Source organism: Anthonomus grandis, chromosome 8 (assembly GCF_022605725.1).
Source record: "Anthonomus grandis grandis chromosome 8, icAntGran1.3, whole genome shotgun sequence".
Lineage (NCBI taxonomy): Eukaryota > Metazoa > Arthropoda > Insecta > Coleoptera > Curculionidae > Anthonomus > Anthonomus grandis.
Window position 1 is genome coordinate 26396763 of NC_065553.1, and position 20351 is coordinate 26417113.

The window sequence follows — 20351 nt, forward strand, 5'->3', positions numbered from 1 at the left end:
CATTCTAGCTGAGAAAGCATTGACGAACGAGAACGTATTTCTCGATTTAGAATAAATGGCACATTTATAAAAAATAAAAATTAAAAAATCGTACAATTCCAAACAGAAATGCCGAGCAAAAATTAGGGTGTGTTACAATAATACTATTATAAAGAAGTAACTTTGTATGAAATAAAAGATTTTGCGTAATTCTTGAAATAAAATTATTTTTTTAAAAATTTTGCTTATTATAATATCAACATGTGAATAAAAATTAAGGTTTGAATCCAAGAAAACTAATATCTTTTTTGTAGTCAACGTTTTTTGTTATTTATAAATATATTAATTTCATTTAACTTTACACACTTAGTCTATTCTTACTCCCAAAAATACAGAAATTTGATTTAGCGGGATTAATACTTAAATTGTTATCGCATAACATATATTCTACTTAAATCATAGCTTAGGTCTTGTTGCATTTTACTCAGATCGCTTCCTACCACGTACATTATTATATCATCTGCAAATAGAACTGTTTTACTCATTGTGGTCACTTTAATCATATCATTTATGTACAATAAGAAAAGCAAAGGACCCAAACCTACACAGTTCCTCGACAAGCTACTTCCGATAAATTGTTTTTATATTTCACAACCTGCATTCTGTTATGTAAATATTTGTTGAATCACTTTAAAACTATACCCCTAATTCAAATTTTTTTGGATTTCTTAAATAAAATGTTTTTATTTATTGTTTCAAAAGCTCGACGAAAGTTTAAAAATACTGCTAGAATAAAATTACCATTAACAACTTCCCTATTAAAATCATCAGTAATATTTATATTAATAGATACAAATGAGTGGTGAACACCTGATTGATTTGTTGCCACAGTCTTGTTAATATTCCAGGAAATTTAAAGTTGCTTTTTTATAATTAATTCAAGACAGTTTTTTTCCATAAAACTGACTTTTAGAGACACGTTTTTGAGTAAAACTTTTGACAAAAAAATTAAGTATTCCACTAAAATTGGGGTTCACAAAAAGAAATCAATCAACATGGAGGCTCAGTGTTGGAGTCGCTCTTGTTTTTAATTTATATTAATTCATAGGCATTTTTAAGTGATACATCCTCAAGAAAAAGCAACAAAAAAGGAAACAAAATAACAAGAAAACAAAAAAAAACCTTAACGTAAGAATATCTTTTCGGTACATTTTGATAGTGAGAGTTATACAATGAACATTATAAAGTATCACCTTACAGAACCATTTTCCTGAAGTGATTCACCGGAATCTATTAGATTAAGTTGTAACCAATCAACTTAGTCTTAACAGGTCCAAAACTGAGAATATAAACTTTCTGATTAACCTTTTGATCATTAACTTTCTGATTACCTTTTGTCAAAGTAATCCTATTTTGCCCTGTGATGACAGTGTTTTCGGAGTTACCCTTGATCTCTCCTTATATTGGGAACAGCAGGTTCTGCAACTAAGTAATAAACTTCCAAGATCATCTCTCTGGCTAGTGCATTATACGGGCTACGCATCTCCACTTTTTAGCAGCCTATCATGGGTATTTTTCTTCTCATATATCGTATGGAATATTGAATTGGGGACATAGTCCCCATGCTCAGAAGATTTTTGGATTGCAGAAAAGATGTGTGCGAATTTTGGCAGGACTGGGTTACGGTAAGCGTTGTCACCAATGTTTTGTAACGTTCAAACTTCTTACTTCCCCATCCATTTATATCTACACATGTCTTGTCTATATTAAGCAGAACATTCCTCAATTTTCATTGCATAGTCATGTACATAATCATTTAACCTGATTTTCAACAATATCTGATTTCTGCAGGCCCTTGGGAACTTGGAGAATTCATTAAAATGAATTTAATGTGAATATTCCAATAAAATAGTTTGGTGATGTTATTTTAAGAAAAGGTATGTGTGTAACATTGAATTGAAGACTAACTTGGTAGCAATACGTTAAAAGTTGCCAAGGTTGAACGTTACTCGTCGACTTCAAATCAAATCATTGTTGTTAATAAAGCCTAAGAAATACAGTTATAACTAAAATAAAATAAAGGTGTTCCAAAAATTGTTCCAGTTAATATATACAACAAAAAATCAAGCTAAATAGCCAGTCATAAAAAAAACACAGGTAAAACCATCACCAGAGTGAAGGGTCATAAAAGATACATACTTAAAAATGTTAGTTAATTATAATGTTATACTAAAAAAATAATACATGAATACATTGAAATAAGGATAATAAAATTAAATTTGAAAGATGTGAAACCTATTTTATAATTTGTATTAAAATACTTCAGAAAAGTATTCTGTGAGGCTATAGTAGCCCTTTTTTTAACAAAAAAGCCTTGGTAGAGCGCCTAAATTTCAAGTTGTTGTTCCTTTGGCATATGGATAAGGGTAGATGATTGAACATTTTCTTTCCATTATACACCACTGATTTTTTTACTTGTTCAGACCGGCAATCTGATATAAGAGACATGCCGGGTATTATAACTTATATTCTCAACATTTGGTTCACCCGAGAGTTCACCATTATGTTTTTTAAAAATCAGACTGTTTCCAAAATAAAAATACAGTACAAAGTAAAAATCTTGTGTTTAACAAATAAGGGCCGACAAGTCTCTCGAGGACCGACCCCAAATAAACATCTAATAGCCCTCTTTTGCAACATAAATACCTTATTAAAGACATACTAAGAGCATGATCCCCAAAAACAAATACCATAACGAAGATGGGAATCAATTAAAGAAAAATATACTTAAAGCTCTAGCCACTGAGCTGTATAAATTACTCATTTTAAAATTTCTTTTGGAAAATAAGAAAAAAATCAATCTGAATCTTCTAATTCTGGATATTCTTTTTATTAAAAGGTTGTACCAAGTGCGATTGTGCAGAAGCTTCAGACAGCCACCAATGCGATGACACCACCGGCCAATGTAGATGCAGAGAAGGCGTGACTGGAAGAACCTGCAACAAGTGCGCCGCTGGCTTCTGGAACTACACCGAGGACGGATGTGTCTGTAAGTAAACATTTAATAATTGTATGAATTTTCGATATTTCACAAGAAATTTCTCTTCTAGCTTGCGGTTGCAAGGGAGAATTCTCCATCGGCGTCGGGTGCTCTCCCACAACGGGTCAATGCGAATGTTTACCAGGGGTTATCGGAGAAAAATGCGATCAATGTCCTCACAGATGGGTGTTTGTACCTGGAGAAGGTTGTCATCAATGTGACCACTGTCATTTCCCACTTTTGGATGATACTGATGCACTTGCCGCTATGATTGACCCCATTATCTTGGAATTCAATGTGAGTAAGAGAGATTATTTAAAATGGAGTAAATGATTTTAATTCTAAAGCAAGAAAAGGCATGTCATATATATAGGGTTGTAAGCCTAGTTCTTCTATATTTTCAATTTTTTCAATTTCAGTTTATTCAGCAAACTCTATAACAATAATACATTAAAAGGATACATTATGATTAATCTTAGAACATTGAAAGGCTATAATTAGCTTTGCCGTCGAACTATGGGTAGTTTGTTTGCTTGCAACATCTCTGATGCAATGATGCCAAATGCTTAAGTGGAAATGGCAAAAAAACACACTTTATAATATCATAAGAATTTGTCACTTATTTTGACAGGCGCAAAACAATACTATTTCTCTTTAATAAAATATGAAGCATTTTTTTCATAAAATATGATAAGATACTCTATAAAGAAGTCAATATTCAAAGTTAAATGTAGATAACGTATATTAGAGAAAAAGGCAACAACATTGCAACGCCGCTCGATCGCATTGTTGATTCCACCGACACAAATAATCTTTACCAGTGACGTCGTCAAAAAATATTTACATGATAAAGATTTATTATTATTAGATTATGCTTAAAATTATAAACAATCTTAACGTTTGTGACCTCTTTATGCATTTTTTTCGTACTTCACGTACGTACGTACCTACTTCATTAAAGTAAAGGTATTTATCTACTAAAAAGCATTTTTATGGAAATTAAATATTTTATAAATATTGTACATCTTTCAATAAGTTTTTATTATTCTACGTTTATGACGATGGTTGTCCCTTGATATGATGTTATAACAATATCGGTATTTACTTGTGAAAAGCTCGGCTTAAATCGCCTTTTTTCCATGGTGCGGCATAACCGGCACAAATTTTTACTATCGTAAAAGTTCACAAAAATACTTACATGGGTTAACCTTTTTCCTTTTTCAACAAAAAGCTAAAGAAAAAACAAAGAACTTCACAAATCTCAAATGTAAGCACAAAGCCGTTTGTCAAGATGACATTTCACAAGATGACATCACTTGCTGACATTTGCCTGCGGTATTGCCATTTCAATTTTTTTAGATGCGGTTTTAGGAATAAGAATATTAATAATTTTTTTTTGCTTCTCAGATGTTATTTTTGCGCTTAGAATAACATATATCGATTTCTACTTTGTATTTTTAATCCAAAATCTAACATCAAGAAGTTAAATTAACATTATATATTATATGTGTTGTATATAGCTGAAAATTTGCTCTTTTGAAAATGCGTGTAAACTTGACAATAGAGAATCGATGAATATGTTTGTAAACAAAACACCCCCCTTGCTCCTGTGCACATGTTAAACTCAAATAAAATTAAAAGATTAAAGTGGCTATGTTGCTCGAATTAATTAATCAAACTAGATGTATTCAGAGCAATTTATTTTCAAAAGCTTAGCAGAGCGCTTTCTGTTTTCTGTTCACGAACTGTTCGTCCTGCTTAGTGTTCTGTATAGTCTTGTGTGTGTAAATGCTAATTTTATATGTATAATTTTAATACTATCAAATGTGTTCCCACTATGGAAAACTCCTGGGCTCAACTGACAATTAGCACTGATGATGGCTCATACGCCGGAAGCACTCTGCTAAGCTTTTAAAAATAAATTGCTCTGAATACATCTAGTTTGATTAATTTGTCAAATAAAATTGTTCTTTACTAATTCTAGCCTTTCAATGTTCTAAGTGATTAATACAATTAGAAAACAATGGACATTAAATATCTGGGTGTGCTCCCACTGTTCAATCAAATCATTTTTCTAAAACTATATTACTAAGCTACTAAGCCAAATAGGATTATATCAATATCCAGATAATGACAGCAGGTGAATAGTCATCACTGTTTTTTATTAAATTCAAAATGCCTTTCTGTGACAAGGTTTTACTTTGAAGTTCACAGGCAAAGCATTAAAAAGTTTTAGGCCCACAAAGCAGCTAAGATGATGCTACAGATGATATCAAAATACTTTGTCGGTATTCAAATTATGACGTAATTCATATTTACTATAAGAAGTTTTATTCATGAATCCTAAGACTGCTTTTACATATAACTGCTCTATAGATAATGATGCGTTTTATTTAAATAATAATTCCGTTAGATACCTTCTGTTTTTAAAATACATGATTTTTAGGGTATATTTTTGAGCTATAGATAAGGCATTCATAGCATTTCCTCATACAACTAAACCATAACTTATAATACACTGCGCACCAAAATTAACGCATAATCTTAGAAATTGTATTTTTTTTGGAATGTTTTTTTTAGTTCTTCTAGCTTATTTTTTGTCCTAGTTTAATTTAAAAATAATTAAAATAAAAATACACAAGGTGTTCTCAAAATTTAAACCAAAAATTAAATCAAATAATTCTATTACAAAATGTATAACTTATGACATACAAAAAAAAAATTAATGAAGAGTATTCTCCTCTCTGGCGTTTATAACGGCTTGACATCGATCCCTCGTACTGAGAATTAGGGTTCTTATTTACCAATCTCAAATAAAGATAATTTAAGTTGTTTAGGGGTCTTGGCAACTGTTGCAGTCATTACTCCATGATATCCCACATGTGCTATATTGGATTCATATCCGGGATTCTGGGTGGCCAATTTATGGTAGCTATTTGGACTTCTTCAAAGTACTCCTATACCACCCTGGTCACGTGTGGTTCTACATTATCGTGCATAAGCACGAGATTATCTCCAACATAGGGGGCGAATGGTGGAACCACATAATCTTCTAATATATCAGTGCAGTATCCTCTATCTACAAAAATTACTAATTCTGTACGGCCCTCCGTATTAATCCCGCTACACACCATTACTGACCCGCCAAAACTACAGTTCCCACTATATTTCACTGTGCATATTGTTCTCATGGCCTTCGGTACACTCTATTACGTCTATTGTCAGAAAAAAGTCAGTATTTGGATTCATCGCTAAACATAACTTATGCCCAACCTTTATTTTCCCAAGCAACGTTTTTACGAGCGAATTGTATTCTTCGTCTCCTATGCTCTCTGGTGAGTAATGGACCAATAACTGCTCTAGCAGCTCATATATTGGCCTTCGCTAGCCTTCTCCTGATTGTGTTTTTACTTATTTTAAAATTCTATAGCTCCAGGGACTCATTTTAAAAGAATTGCTAGTCACAAACCGTTGCCTCAAAGTACGAATTCGTAGAAATCGGTCATCAGCAAAGGTTGTAACTCTTTTACAATCCTGGCCTAGTCTTCTAATGTTGCTACCATGTTGTGCAAACCCACTCAAAACTCTAGAGATGGTTGATTGGTTGACATTAAATCTTTCAACAAGCTTAATTTGGGTATATCCTTCTTCGTGAAGAGTAACAACTCACACCAGCTTTAACGCAGTCAGCTTCTGACAAATTGTAGTTTTCTCGTTGCGGCGGATTCATTTTGCAACAACTTTATATATAACACATTGAAGCGCGCTTCGTGAATTTTGGGATTCGTTAGGGGTCACCTTTAATTTTTTAATTTTCAATTTAAATTATCTTTATTAAGACTTTTTGTTTGCATTTTTGTTAATTTTTGTTGTTTTTTTGCAAAAAATCACGTCGAATATAGAAACTCCATTGAAGTAAAACGCATGAAATGGAGAAATATCAGCACGAATACTTCTTATCTTTGTTCGTTTTTATGCCACTAGAGAGGTCTGCGTTTGTTTACAATTCATCGAAAATCAACCATCAATAATCCAGTTTTAACAAAACATGTACTTCTATGATTTCATAAATAAAAAATATTTGAAATAAAACGTTATTTGTTTCTATAATACAGTTTGTTTCATGAAGCGTATTACTCTAGGCATTTGTAAGAGTACCTTGAGTCAAGGCAAAAGTTACAAAATTAGTTTTATCCACATTCAAAGAAAGCAAACTACAGTCATACCAATATTTAATTTTTGATATAGCGATTTTATATTTTCTAAAGGTCTAAAGACTCCCATGTACTTCCACTTACTAATCCAACAGTATCATCAGCAATCTATAGACGGTGGTAAGGGCATTTCTTCCTCCGCATAGGGTATCATTACATTTTTCTCTAAGGATATCGCTGTAGACAAAACGATAAATTTTTTCATCTATTATCACTATAGGACCAGTATGAGATCGGAAAAAGCATTCCCACACGATAATGTTCCCACCACCATGTTTCACTATTGGAGTTTGATATTTAACATCGAATAATGCCTACTGGTCTTCTTACATATCGTTTTCCGTTAGATCCTAAGGGGTTAAACTGGCTTTTCGCTAACACGGTGTTCAATTTGTCTGGTCTTCAAGTAATATGCTGTTGGGCAAATTTTATCCCGGCGATTTTTTTTGGAAATAAGTGGTTTCTTTACAGATATTCTAGCCATAAGGCCAGCTACACACAAGCGCCTCCGTACAGTTCCATTATTCATATTAACGCTGAACATTTCCCTTACTTCTTCGTTAATCTCACGTGCAAATTTTTTTGTACTCGCAGAAGACAACCTTCTTATTGATCTGTCAATATTACAATTGGTTTTTTTGGGGCGACCTATTTTCAGGAGCGTTTTTACATTGCCTACTAACCGATTTTTCAATAAAATTTTTGACACTGCACCCTCATTAATTCTCAAATTTTTTGCAATTATTTTTTGTTTGAGCTCACATTTTTTAGCTCTAAAACTTTTTTTCTCAGATCTTCCGAAAAATATTTGTTTTCATTTATAATTTAGAAACTTTTGCCTGCTACTAGCTATAATGTACCTTAGCCAACAAACAACACTAAACTAACTATACAAGCAGAAAAATTCAAACTAAAAATGTTTCCAGTCTTTTTCCCATCCCAAAAAAACAATAAACATGGTGATAAAAAATGGAATGCACACAACAACTATTTATCTGCAAAAAAGTATGCATCAAGAAAATTTGAAAATTACCTTTATTGGCTGGTACTTCAATAGTAAACAAAAACAAAAAATTTACATGTCTTTTTATCATGTTTACTTTTGTCCGTCACTGTCATTACTGTTTGGATTCTTTGAGTTAAATATAACTTAAAAAGATCATTTGCCAGTTCTCTTATACCAATGTCATTCAATCTATCCAAAAGAAGATGGTGTGCTATACTGTCAAATGCTTTTGCCAAGTCTAAAAAGATTCCTATAAGTTTTTTCTTAGCATCTAAACTTTTCACTATATGCACATAATGCATTCTCGGTATTTGAATTGCTTTTGAAGGTATATTGGTTCTCGGATATTAAGTTGTACTTACTTAAAAACATATTAAGCTTATGCTTGATACATTTTTCTATCAGTTTACAAAGGGTACTATTGGCATTATACTGCTGAGCTAAACACATAATTTATTATATGTTTTAACGGTCTTAATACATCGCGTAGTTTATTTTCAGAATTTCTGAAGTAACACCATCTTCAGCACAACGAACACCATTCTTAAGATTGTTTATTTGACTAATTATTTCTAGATCAGTTACTAGAGTAAAAACAAAAGTGTTAAATTCGTAAAATTGGAATGGACTACTTCTTCAACTTTAAAAGTGTTTGAGTTTACGTTTCTTTGCAATCTATGATCACCAACGGGTTAACTATTTTTGTTTTGATCATTTGTTGCAATTAATTTCTTTTATTAAATTCCATATTTTTTTGGAATTTTGTTTGATTTTTGTTTTATAGTGTAAGTATTTAGACTTTTTAAATAAATTAGACAAGTTGTTCCTATAAGTTTTATATTCATTTAGAGCTATGGTATTATTTGGATGAAGTTTACAATACCCTTTTTTAAGAAAGAAACTAGTCCGTTGGTGATCCAGGGTTTCAGTCTCCCTTTTGGTACTAATTTTGTAAGTCGCTGTACATTTATTTACATACTTTTGTAATTTATTTATAAATAGATGAGTCAACTTCAAATTTCTCTAGCACCTCCTCCCAGATCTCTGCGGATAAACATTCTGCTAAAGCATGTTGGTTCATTTTAAGTTTAAAACATTTTATAGTTTGTTTTTCATTAATGTAGCTACTTATTATAATATTCATCAAAATTGGCTTATGGTCACTTAAATCATTATTCAATATAACAGAAATAATATCAAGTTAAATATTAAATATAAGTTAAAATTATCCTTACATTTAACAAAAACGTTATATATTGTACTATTCCCTTGTTCTCATGTTGCTCTATTAATCCAGCTAGAAAAGCCATAGCTGTAAAGAAGAATTAAATAATAACCATTGCCGAGCTAGTATTAAGTAAATCAATATTTATGTCACCTGCAAAAATCTGAACACGACTTTGATCTTTTACATATTTTTATAAAATTTTATTTAAATTATTAATAAAGTTTGAGAATTTTGTAAAAGGCGACCTGTATGTAGCGATTACATCACATGCTATATTATTTTTACACATTGAGATCTTTAGACATTTTCAACTATTCGCCTCTTCAATACAAGATCCTTGAAAAAGCTTTCCATTGACATACATCCAAAAAATTTATTTAAACTAATCTCATTCCAGAAAGCCAAATATTCTGGAATATTGAAATCATCAATATTACAAAAAGTATGCGTTTCAGACATTATAATAACATCAATATGTTTGCCTGTATCCTCCAAAAACACCAATTTTTTTTTATAAATACTCCTTATATTTACATGAATTATATTTAAATCACTAGAGTTATCAAAAAAACAACATACTTCAGATAAGTTGTCACAAACTATATCACGACTAACTATGAATCTAACAATCGATTTAGTTCTGCGAATGTTAATAATTTGTCTAACACTTTTAAATAATTTTTATTTTATAGTTCTTACTTTTATTTTTATATTTAGGTATATTGTTAGTTAAAATCCCTATTGATAAAAAAAAGATCATTTAAACCACTTGTTCCTTAAAAAACTAAATTTTTAGTCCACACAATCCGGTTACTTCACTAGAAGAAAGCTTGACAACATGAGGGAACAATTAGAAAAACTCTTACCTAAATTCGACGATGTTGATCCACGTCAAGTGAGTCTTACTGGACCGCTACAAGAGTAAGTTTTAAAACTGCCCGATAAAAATCCTTATAATTAAAATTTTGAAATATTACAGATTGGAAAGTTTAGAACAAGACTCGAAAAATTTAAACAGAAAGTCAAATTATTCTCTACAAAACAGTGAAGAAATGAAAAACGATTCCATAGATCTTAAAAATAAAGCGGAAGAGCTACTGGATAACCTGTCTCAAGCCGAGAAAGAGTGTATTAAGGCCATAGAAGATTTGGATAAAATTACTGGACAGTTGCACGAAGAAGCAGGTAATATTTGTTTCTGCGAGCTCTTCAAGCATAACATTTAATTTGAATTTGAAACAGGTAACGAGGTGGAAAAAGTCCTAGAAGAAGCCGAATCTCTGCTCGAAGCCATCAAAGTTTACAATCTGACCGAAAGGGAAAAAGAGGCGGACGATCAACTGAAAAAAGTTGACGAAATGATGAAAAATGTCACAGAGTACAAACTGCCCGTCGACGAATTGGAAACGGACGTGGAACAGATCAAGGATAAAATAAAGGAGTTTAATGATCGTTTGGATGACTTGTATAATCACACGCAGTACTCCTTGACCACTGCCAATGAAGCTGAGAAGATCATTAATAAGAGTGGGTAAGTACCATCACGATTAACGATTAACAAAAAAGTAGTGAATTTATAATATGCGTACAGGATCTTTCCCTATAAAATTGACCCCCCCCCCCTTTATAGGAGTTGGGTGAAAATTTGAAAGAAAAATTATACAAAAACTTGTGAAGTTTTGAATCCGATGTCATTTTTTTTCTTTTTTAGAAATATCAAATTTTGACAGATGGTTAGTTTTTTCCTATGGAACACATGTATATGACTCGAAAAATTCATCCATTATCCCAAATATGCTGGTCATACACTTTTATAAAAGGCAAAAACACACAGAAACATTTAATAAAATGACAAAGGTTACATGTTTCGCTCGACTAAAGCATCATCAGACCTATAATAATTAAGATGATGTGACCTGAAAAAAGGAAAATTCAACAAAAACTTACCATAACATACACAAAACACCTAACATATAAATAAATAAAGCTTACAATAAAGTGGCACTATCTATGTACAAAAAACTCAACTAAACAGTCAAATCACCTCATACATTTCAAAAATCTAACCATCATTTGAGAATCTAAACTTATTTAAGGTTATTAAAAACTAGGTGGCCATCAAATTCAAACCTTTCACTTACACAGGACAGATCTAGGCTTTTAAAATCTTTACTAATTTCCATTGTCTCCAGCAAGTCTAGTTTTTTACTTTTATTGCACTGATGAAGTATTTATATATTTTGGCTGTCAGGAAAATTATGTTTGGAGTCGAGGAGGTGATTAGCAAAAGCCGATCTGGTGAATGTGATATCGGTATTTTTAAATTTATTATATTGAGCCTTGTGTTCACGAATCCTAGTAGAAATCTTCCAACCAGACTGGCTGACGTACCGGGTGTCCAGATAAGAAAGGACGCCGGCTGTATCTCGGAAACTATTCATAGCACAGCGCTGAAAAAAAATTTTCTTAAGAAAAGTGTCCAAAAAAAATGGCTAGAAGATATTTACAAGTTTCTAAGACTACCACAAAAGGGCGTAACTGCACAGTAATTTAAAAAAAATCAAATTTCGTCTAAAATAGCCAGTATTAGGTACCATTTTGAAAATATCAGAATAATCTTCATAATTTGGCTAAAGAATTTTCTTCATATCTCCAATGAGAAGGGTGGGGGAAGATCATAAATAATGCAACTTTTTAATCGCCCTGTACTCCGATTCTTTATTAAAAGTAATTCAAGTGGGTACTCGTTTAAAAGGAAATTCAAAGGGCTTTCAAAATATGCACCTGTCAATGTCACTTTGTTTTCAGTGAAGTCGTCAGAGGGCGTTGTTTAACAGAGACTGGGTTTTTAGAGATTTTCTCTAAAAAGTTAAATGTAATGATATGATTTTTTCACTGCGGTTTCGAAGACTTAAAACATACTAACAAACCAGTGAAAACCGCGTTTCGATATCTCCATTTGTTTTCGAGTAATTTTAAAATAACGTATTTTTCAAATTTTAAATATAAGTACCTATAATTAATTTAACAAATGATTCAGAATTAGCAGGAATTGACAGATTAGATAAGTCGGAATGAGTTTGTTTCAGCGTTTTTACATATATTGAGTCGCATTAATATACAGAGTGATTCACGGTAGATGGCCTATTAGACGTTTTAGGCGAATGGCAACGCCGATCAATCTGAAAAAAAAACGTTACAAAAATTAAACTTCCCCGACTTGATAACAGTTTATTTCAAATGCAATCAGAACTCAACGGATGCCTCTAGAATAATATAATGTGCTATGCGGTATCCAGAACAGAGACATTATACGAAAAGGACATTTCCAAGATTAGCTACTCGGTTAGCAGAAAATGGCAGTATCCGTTTACCTCTTATTCATTCTTCAAAATCCTTCTAACTTAACAATTATAACAAATAGCGCAAATTAATACTAAATATAAAATAAATAAAAATAAAACATATAACTAAATCAATTTCTTTCAAGATGTTCGAAGTGTCCACCATCGTTACTAATACAGTCGCGTACTTTTCGATAAGTAACGTGAACTGTAGCCTCCACTTCGGCAACTGATATGCTTGTTACCGCATTTCTGATCCTGGCTATCATATCATCTCGTGTAGTAGGTCTAGTTTGGTAAACGATATCCTTTAGTCTGCCCCACAAATAAAAATCTAGGCAAGTAAAAGATCAGGAAATCGCGGGGACCAAGGAAATATACTTCCTCGACCAATCCACCTATGAGGAAACTTTAAATTAAAAAAATTCCTCACATTTATCGCAAAATGCTCGGGACATCCATCGTGCTGTAAAAACATCCTTGCACGGGTTTGAATTGGGATGTCTTCAAGCAGTACAGGCAAGTGATCTTGTAAAAAATCTAAATAGGTGTGTCCATTGAGGACCTCTTCAAAAAAATGTATGGACCAATAATTCTTCCTCCTATTATCCCACACCAGACATTAACAGACCACCGACCCTGATACTGCACTTCTCTCATTCAGTGGGGATTTGTGGAAGCCCAATAGTGCATATTGTGTAAATTTACACTACCAATAAACAAGAGCCCATTGCTAGACCCTCTTTTTGTTTAAAAAAAAACGGTTGTTAAATTTTAAAAAATGTTGACCTAACACAGTAGAAAGAAGCAAAAGTAGATTTTCCACCAAGAGTGAATCAAGTTTCCCACTGAGAAGCTATCTGACTAAGACCAGACAATCAGCGGGTGGAATGCTTGGAAATTAGTTTTTTATGTCTAGCGATATAAGCTGGGGGGTATCTGGAACGTAAACATTCTGAATGCTTTTGGCAAAATTCACTGAATTTGTTGCAGAATATGGCGCTTTGTAGTTTGAGACATTTCTAAGAACGTTATTAAGCCAAGATGATAACTGGTAACAAGGGGAGACAAGACTTTTTTTTAATTTATTAAAGAATGGACCTGTGGGATCTCTGTCGACCTTTTCAAAGTCATCTGTGTTTAGAAAATCCATTACTTTATTAATGTAATCATCCCTTTTTAAGGCAAGTAAGCATGATCCCTTATCGGTTTTTGTGAAAACTATATCGTTGTTCCTCATTTTCTTTTTTATTGATCTTAATATTTTGTTATTGTTTTGATTTATTGTTTGTTTATTGTTAAGGAAATAATTTTGATTTAAAAAGGAAATTATTCTTGCTCTTAAAACGTTCTTGTTTGATATATCCGTTAACTGCAGAGCATTTTCAGCCTCTATAGTCAATGTTTTCCTAACACATCGATCGGTTCTAGTAGGAAGATTAAATTTTAAATTGTTGTTGAGAAATTTTAATTCGACTTCGGAAAAAGAAACACTACTAGAATTGTCTCCAACTTCAAAGCGCTATATTCTGTAACGAATTCAGTGAATTTTGCCAAGAGTGTTCAATATGTTCACGTTCCAGATACAGCCCAGCTTATATCGCTAGACGTGAAAAACTTATTTCCAAGCATTCCACCCGCTGATTGTCTGGTCTTAGTCAAAGAGCTTCTCAGTGGGAAATTTGATTCACTCTTGGTGGAAAATCTACTTTTGCTTCTTTCTACTGTGTTAGATCAACATTTTTTCCAATTTAACAACCGTTTTTTTTAAACAAAAAGAGGGTCTAGTAATGGGCTCTTGTTTATCGCCATTTCTTAGTGAAGTATTTCTTAGTAACTTAGAAACAAAAATAATGAGCAGTAATTTTAAAAATAACATCATCTTTTATAAACGGTATGTAGATGATATCTGTATGATTTGGAATGGAACTGAGCTAGAGCTTCAAACAAATTTTCATAATTATGTCAACTCTCTTCACTCTAAAATTGAGTTTACAATCGAACGGGAACAGAACAACACCTTACCATTCTTAGATTTATTACTTAAGAGGGAAAGAAATAAGATATCCTTTGAAATATTCCGTAAACAAGCAACAACAGATAATATTATACAATATAATTCAACATCACCGTCTTCACATAAATTTGCTGCTTTCCATTCCTTGTTTTACAGACTTTTTAACATCCCACTTTCTCGTGAAGATTTTAAAAAAGAATTCCTTATCATTAAACAATTAGCAGTCAGTAACTTTTTCCCTCTTAAACCTACCGTCAGTCAAAATGAAACTCGTATACCCCCTACATTTTATTTATTTGTTTACAAAAATATATTTTTTACTTACATAAAAAAATAATATATACATTTTATATGATGGCCTTTGAAAGACAAAATAAAAGTAAAAATATATTTTTCACAAAAAGAAGTTTTAAGAAAAATGAGAAAATTAAATTAACATTCGATTTTACAATTCAAAATTAAACCCGTACACCATTAAAAATATACAGGAAAAAAAACATAAAAAAGAGATCAATATTTTGTTGGTAGTCCTTTATTTTTTATAACATCTGCCAAACGATTGGGCATTGATCGCACCAATTTTTCACAATATTCGGGTGATATTTTAGACCATTCTTCTTGAATCACTACTTTTAATTGCTCTTTGTTTGAAATTTCATGGTTTCTTATAGCAGATTTCAAATGTGACCACAAGTTTTCAATGACATTAATATCTGGACTTTGCGGTGGAGTTTCAAGTACTTTTGGGCAGTTATGGAGCAACCAATTCTTTACTTTCTGTGCCTTATGCTTTGAATAATTGTCCTGGTAGAATTTACATTTTTTTTCAATTCGGAATTTTCGGGCGTTTGCCTTTAAATTCTGCTTAAGTATATCCAAATACATGTTCTGATTCATTATACCCCCTCTATAAAATGTAGATTTCCAGGATCTGCAGCTGACATGACATTACTGTGGCTCGTAGATTTTGTTCTTTGAGAGATTCATTGGGCTTTCTCCACACCCGTTGTTGTCCATCTAATCCGAAAATACAAAATTTACTCTCATCTCTAAAAATGACGTCCTTCCAAAATAAAAAATCTTTGTCTCTGTGTTCTTCAGCAAAGCTTAACCTCTTGATTTTATTTACCTTACTGATCCAAGGTTTTCTTCGAGCCACTCTACTATAAAATTTATAACGATCCACAACTCCTTGCACGGTAGAGTGCGGCCTACAAACCATTTTGGAAATTTGTCGCAATGATTTTCCATCTGTATAATTAATTTGCGTTCTACAATGCTTGTTTGTCCATGCTGACGCCCCATATGGTAAAAGAAGAACAAAAAATTAATTAAACTCAATTAAAAATTACACAGGAGTGTTAAAAGTAACAGATGCTTTTAATACCAAGTGCTAACTATAAATAATATTAATGTTATTGTAAAGTAAATATGATGTACGGGTTTCATTTTGACCATAACATTTTCTTATCTCTTATACTTTTTTATGCTCAGCATGCATTCTTTGCATATTTTTGCTCAACAACTTTAACATTTTATGCTGATTGCAGATATATATAGTTGGAAATATTTTGCACGTTATTTGTACAGAATGTAAAAGAAACCTTAGGTGTACGAGTTTCATTTTGACTGACTGTATATATAAAATGTATTTTCAGTATGTGAATAAGTATAAATTGTCATTTAATTTTATTAAACAACAAACAAACTATATCAAAACTTTTAGGTCGTTTACTTATTTTGGTCCAATCTCGTCACAACTATCCCGCTTTTTTTCCCTGTGGCATAACCGCAGCTTTTAAAACCAATAATACATTAAAAAGACATCTAATTAAGACTAAAGATAAACTACCCCCGCTAACTTCTCCGGGAGTTTATGAGATTAGGTGTAAAGAGTGCCCTGCAGTGTACCTCGGCCAGTCTGGTAGGAAGATTTCTACTAGGATTAGTGAACACAAGGCCCAATATAATAAATTTACGACTCCAAACATAATTTTCCTGACAGCCAAAATATAAAAATACTTCATCAGTGCAATAACAGTAAAAAACTAGACTTGCTGGAGACAATGGAAATTAGTAAAGCTTTTAAAAGCCCAGATCTGTCCTGTGTAAATGAAAGGTTTGAATTTGATAACCACCTAGTTTTTAATAACCTTAAATAGTTCTAGATTCTCAAATGATGGTTAGATTTCTGAAATGTTCTGAAACTGAAAAGAGTTCTTTGTACATAGATAGTGCCACTTTATTGTAAGCTTTGTTTATTTATATGTTAGGTGTTTTGTGTATATTATGGTAAGTTTTTGTTCAATTTGCCTTTTTCAGGTCACATCATCTTAATTATTATAGGTCTGATGATGCTTTAGTCGAGCGAAACATGTAACCTTTGTCATTTTATTAAATGTTTCTGTGATGGTGTAGATTTTGTGTTTTTACCTTTTATAAAAGTGTATGACCAGCATCTTTGAGATAATGGATGAATTTTTCGAGTCATATACAGGATGTTCCATAGGAAAAAACTAACCATCTGTCAAAATTTATTTGGATTTAATTTAAAGTTAAACAATTGTTAAAATAATGTATTTTTGTCAAAAAAAAAACAAATGATCGCTTAAAAAATATTAAATCTTAGGGTTTTGTTGTTTCTAATTAATTTATTTATCTTACATAACGACAAAATGAAAATGTCTTCTGAAGCATTTTTCAAATAAATGTCAAACACTAACAATGGACAGCCTACCAAGATCTCCATTATATTATTTTTTTAAAGTTTGGAGCCCGTTATTTTCAAGAGGGTTTAATTAAAATTAGTTAAACTATACACAGGGTCCTGCAACAGTGCGTCGGTCTTCCATAAAGCCTAAAAAAATAAGGTTAAAAATGTCTAACCTTTTAAACAAATGTTGGGACCTGATAGAGCATATCTGGAAAATATTTTGAAGTATACAGGGTGCTTCAAAAAAGTAGGGCGATATAAGCAGCATTTTTTTAAAATGGAATGCCATTCTTTTTATTTTATTTTTAAGACCGCCTTAGGCTACCTAGTATATGCGCTAAATATGGCTGCTTTGTCATGCGCAGTTTGACTGCAATAATTTTTTTTATAAAAAAAATCTAAAAATCATTACATCATTTAATTTTATCTTGATACTGGAACTGTTAATTCAATGTCAATATTGGACTTAGTTGGGATTCTAGAAGAATGGAGAATTACTTTGACTTAAATTTTTTCCTTCTGTCATATACAGGGTGTTCGTAGTTAGCAACCATATTTTACAAATTTCAAAGCTTCATTTCTCGCTTTTTTCTTAAATGGAATACCCTGTATATTTTTTATCCATTTAATGAAGGTTTAATACATGAACATTTTTTATTATGTAAACATATAAGCTATCTTTAGTCGTTTTTAAAATATTCACGATAATAATTAAACAAGCATATTAAAAATATTGAAGCATACATAAATTAATACGTTCTTGCAAACTTCTTTCTACTTCATGTAGCATTTGTGGAGTTACTTGAACAAACGCATCCTGTATTTTCTGCTCCATATCTGCTGCCGTTGTAGGTGGATTTCTACTATAAACAATTTCTTTTACAAAACTCCATAAAAAAAATCTAATTTTGTTAGGTCAGGTGATCTGGCTGGCCAATTAATAGGTCCATTCCTTCCAATCCATTTTTCTTCAAAGGTTACATTTAAATTTTCAGTGACATTTCGAGAAAAATGTGGAGGAGCTCCGTCCTGTTAAAACCACATTCGGTTTCTAGTAATTAATGGAACATTTGCAAGTAATCTAGGCAGTTCATTTTGTAAAATCGAAGGTACATTTCTGCATTGAGATGACCATTAAAAAAATAGGGACCGATAATGGTGCTTCCAATAATTCCACCCCACACATTTAATGACCACCTATGCTGGTAGTCGATCTGCCGCATAAAATGGGGGTTTTCCGATAAATAATAATGAAAGTTATGTCTATTTACTGATCCGTTTTTATGAAATGTTGCCTCATCCATAAATAGGACATTATTAAAAAACGTGGGGTCGTTTTGTAATTTATTTCTGCTCCAAGTACAAAATTCAAGTCGGTTTTGTATATCTCTATCAAAAAGTGCTTGATGTTCATGGATGTGGTATGGATGAAAATGATTTCTTTTTAAAATTCGTTGCACTGATCTTTCACTTAATCCAACTGCTGCTCCGATATTTGACTGACTTAGGTGAGGATCTTCGGTTACCGTTAATTACCGTTTCACATCTAACTCTTGCTCCTGATTAGTAACAGGCCTCATTCTATCTTGCTTGGGGTAACAAACACTCCTTGTCTCCACAAATCTTGCTAGTAACCTTCTAAAAGATTTTTCTTCTGGACATCTTCTATCAGGATAGCGCGCCCCATACATTCGAGAGGCTAAGAGGCAATTCTTTTCAGATTCCCCCAACACAAATGTCATGTCAACAAGTTCGTCTTTGCTAAAATGCATTTTATAAGTATATTAATTAATAATTGTTTCATAAAAAAATAGTGAAATTATTGAAGAATATTTTGAGGATAGAAACATCACTTTGAATTAAAAACTAAAGTAGTTAGAACATTTTTGGTAGGACCACTTTTTTTCTAATTCCTTACCAATTTTTGATTTTTATTGCAAATATTTCTATAAAATACTTCTAATATTTTCAAAAGAATTGCACATAAAAAAGTCCAATTATTTTCGAGAAATTTTATATATAAACGTTTTTTGTGTCTGAAGAACTTTTTAAGTTAGAAGAGATTTTGTCATCCAAGGTCTAAGAGCCATCAAATTTGAAGAATTTAAAAACAAATTGTAATTTTATGATTTTCATTTTTTTACGAACATTTTTGGTCACAACTTGTGAACCATGGGAAATATTTTCATATTTTTTTTACGACAAAGTAGTGGAATTTTTGAGGGTGAAAAAACGATTTTGAGTTAATACGTTTGGTAGTTAGCGCCATGTTATTGGAGCACTTACATGACGATTAAAAAAAAACTGTAATTTTTTTTTTTTTGGAAAACTGGCGATACTATCTTAACAAAATCAACTGGATTTAATGATAGATTAGCTATTCTCAAAATATTATTTAAAGTCCCAAAGTGCCTATTCAATAATTCGTAAGACATTTAACGATGAGAGCTTAAGTAAGCCGAACTTGCACTTTTTCTTTATAAATACGTAACTGTTGCCTCAGAAAAGTGAGCTGGTTTCCAAGTTATCACCAAAAATGTTGGTTAAAAAATAAAAATCATAAAATTAAATTTTGATTTTAAAATCTACAAAAAAAATATAAATAACTTTTAAAATCTAATTTTGTGGCCTTGAACCTTGGATGACAAAATCACCTTTAACTCAAAATGTTTTGGAGATATAAAACATGTTTATATATGCAATTGTTCGAAAATGATTGGACTTTTTGTGTGATGTGTATTTTTTTTTAAATATTCCAATTTAATATAGAGGGAAAAATTCTACATTTTTCTTTTTACGCTCAAATTCAT

General features: G+C 31.7%; 1 protein-coding gene across 1 annotated transcript in view; it reads left to right on the forward strand.

The window, feature by feature from the left end:
* The window catches only part of LOC126739393 (laminin subunit alpha), a 328515-nt gene that overhangs the window by 178667 nt on the left and 129497 nt on the right, over positions 1-20351 (forward strand). The window contains exons 31-35 of the mRNA XM_050445058.1: positions 2879-3028; positions 3090-3316; positions 10264-10388; positions 10447-10652; positions 10710-10998. Coding sequence (XP_050301015.1) covers positions 2879-3028; positions 3090-3316; positions 10264-10388; positions 10447-10652; positions 10710-10998 — 997 coding nt within the window. The remainder of the gene's footprint in view (positions 1-2878; positions 3029-3089; positions 3317-10263; positions 10389-10446; positions 10653-10709; positions 10999-20351) is intronic.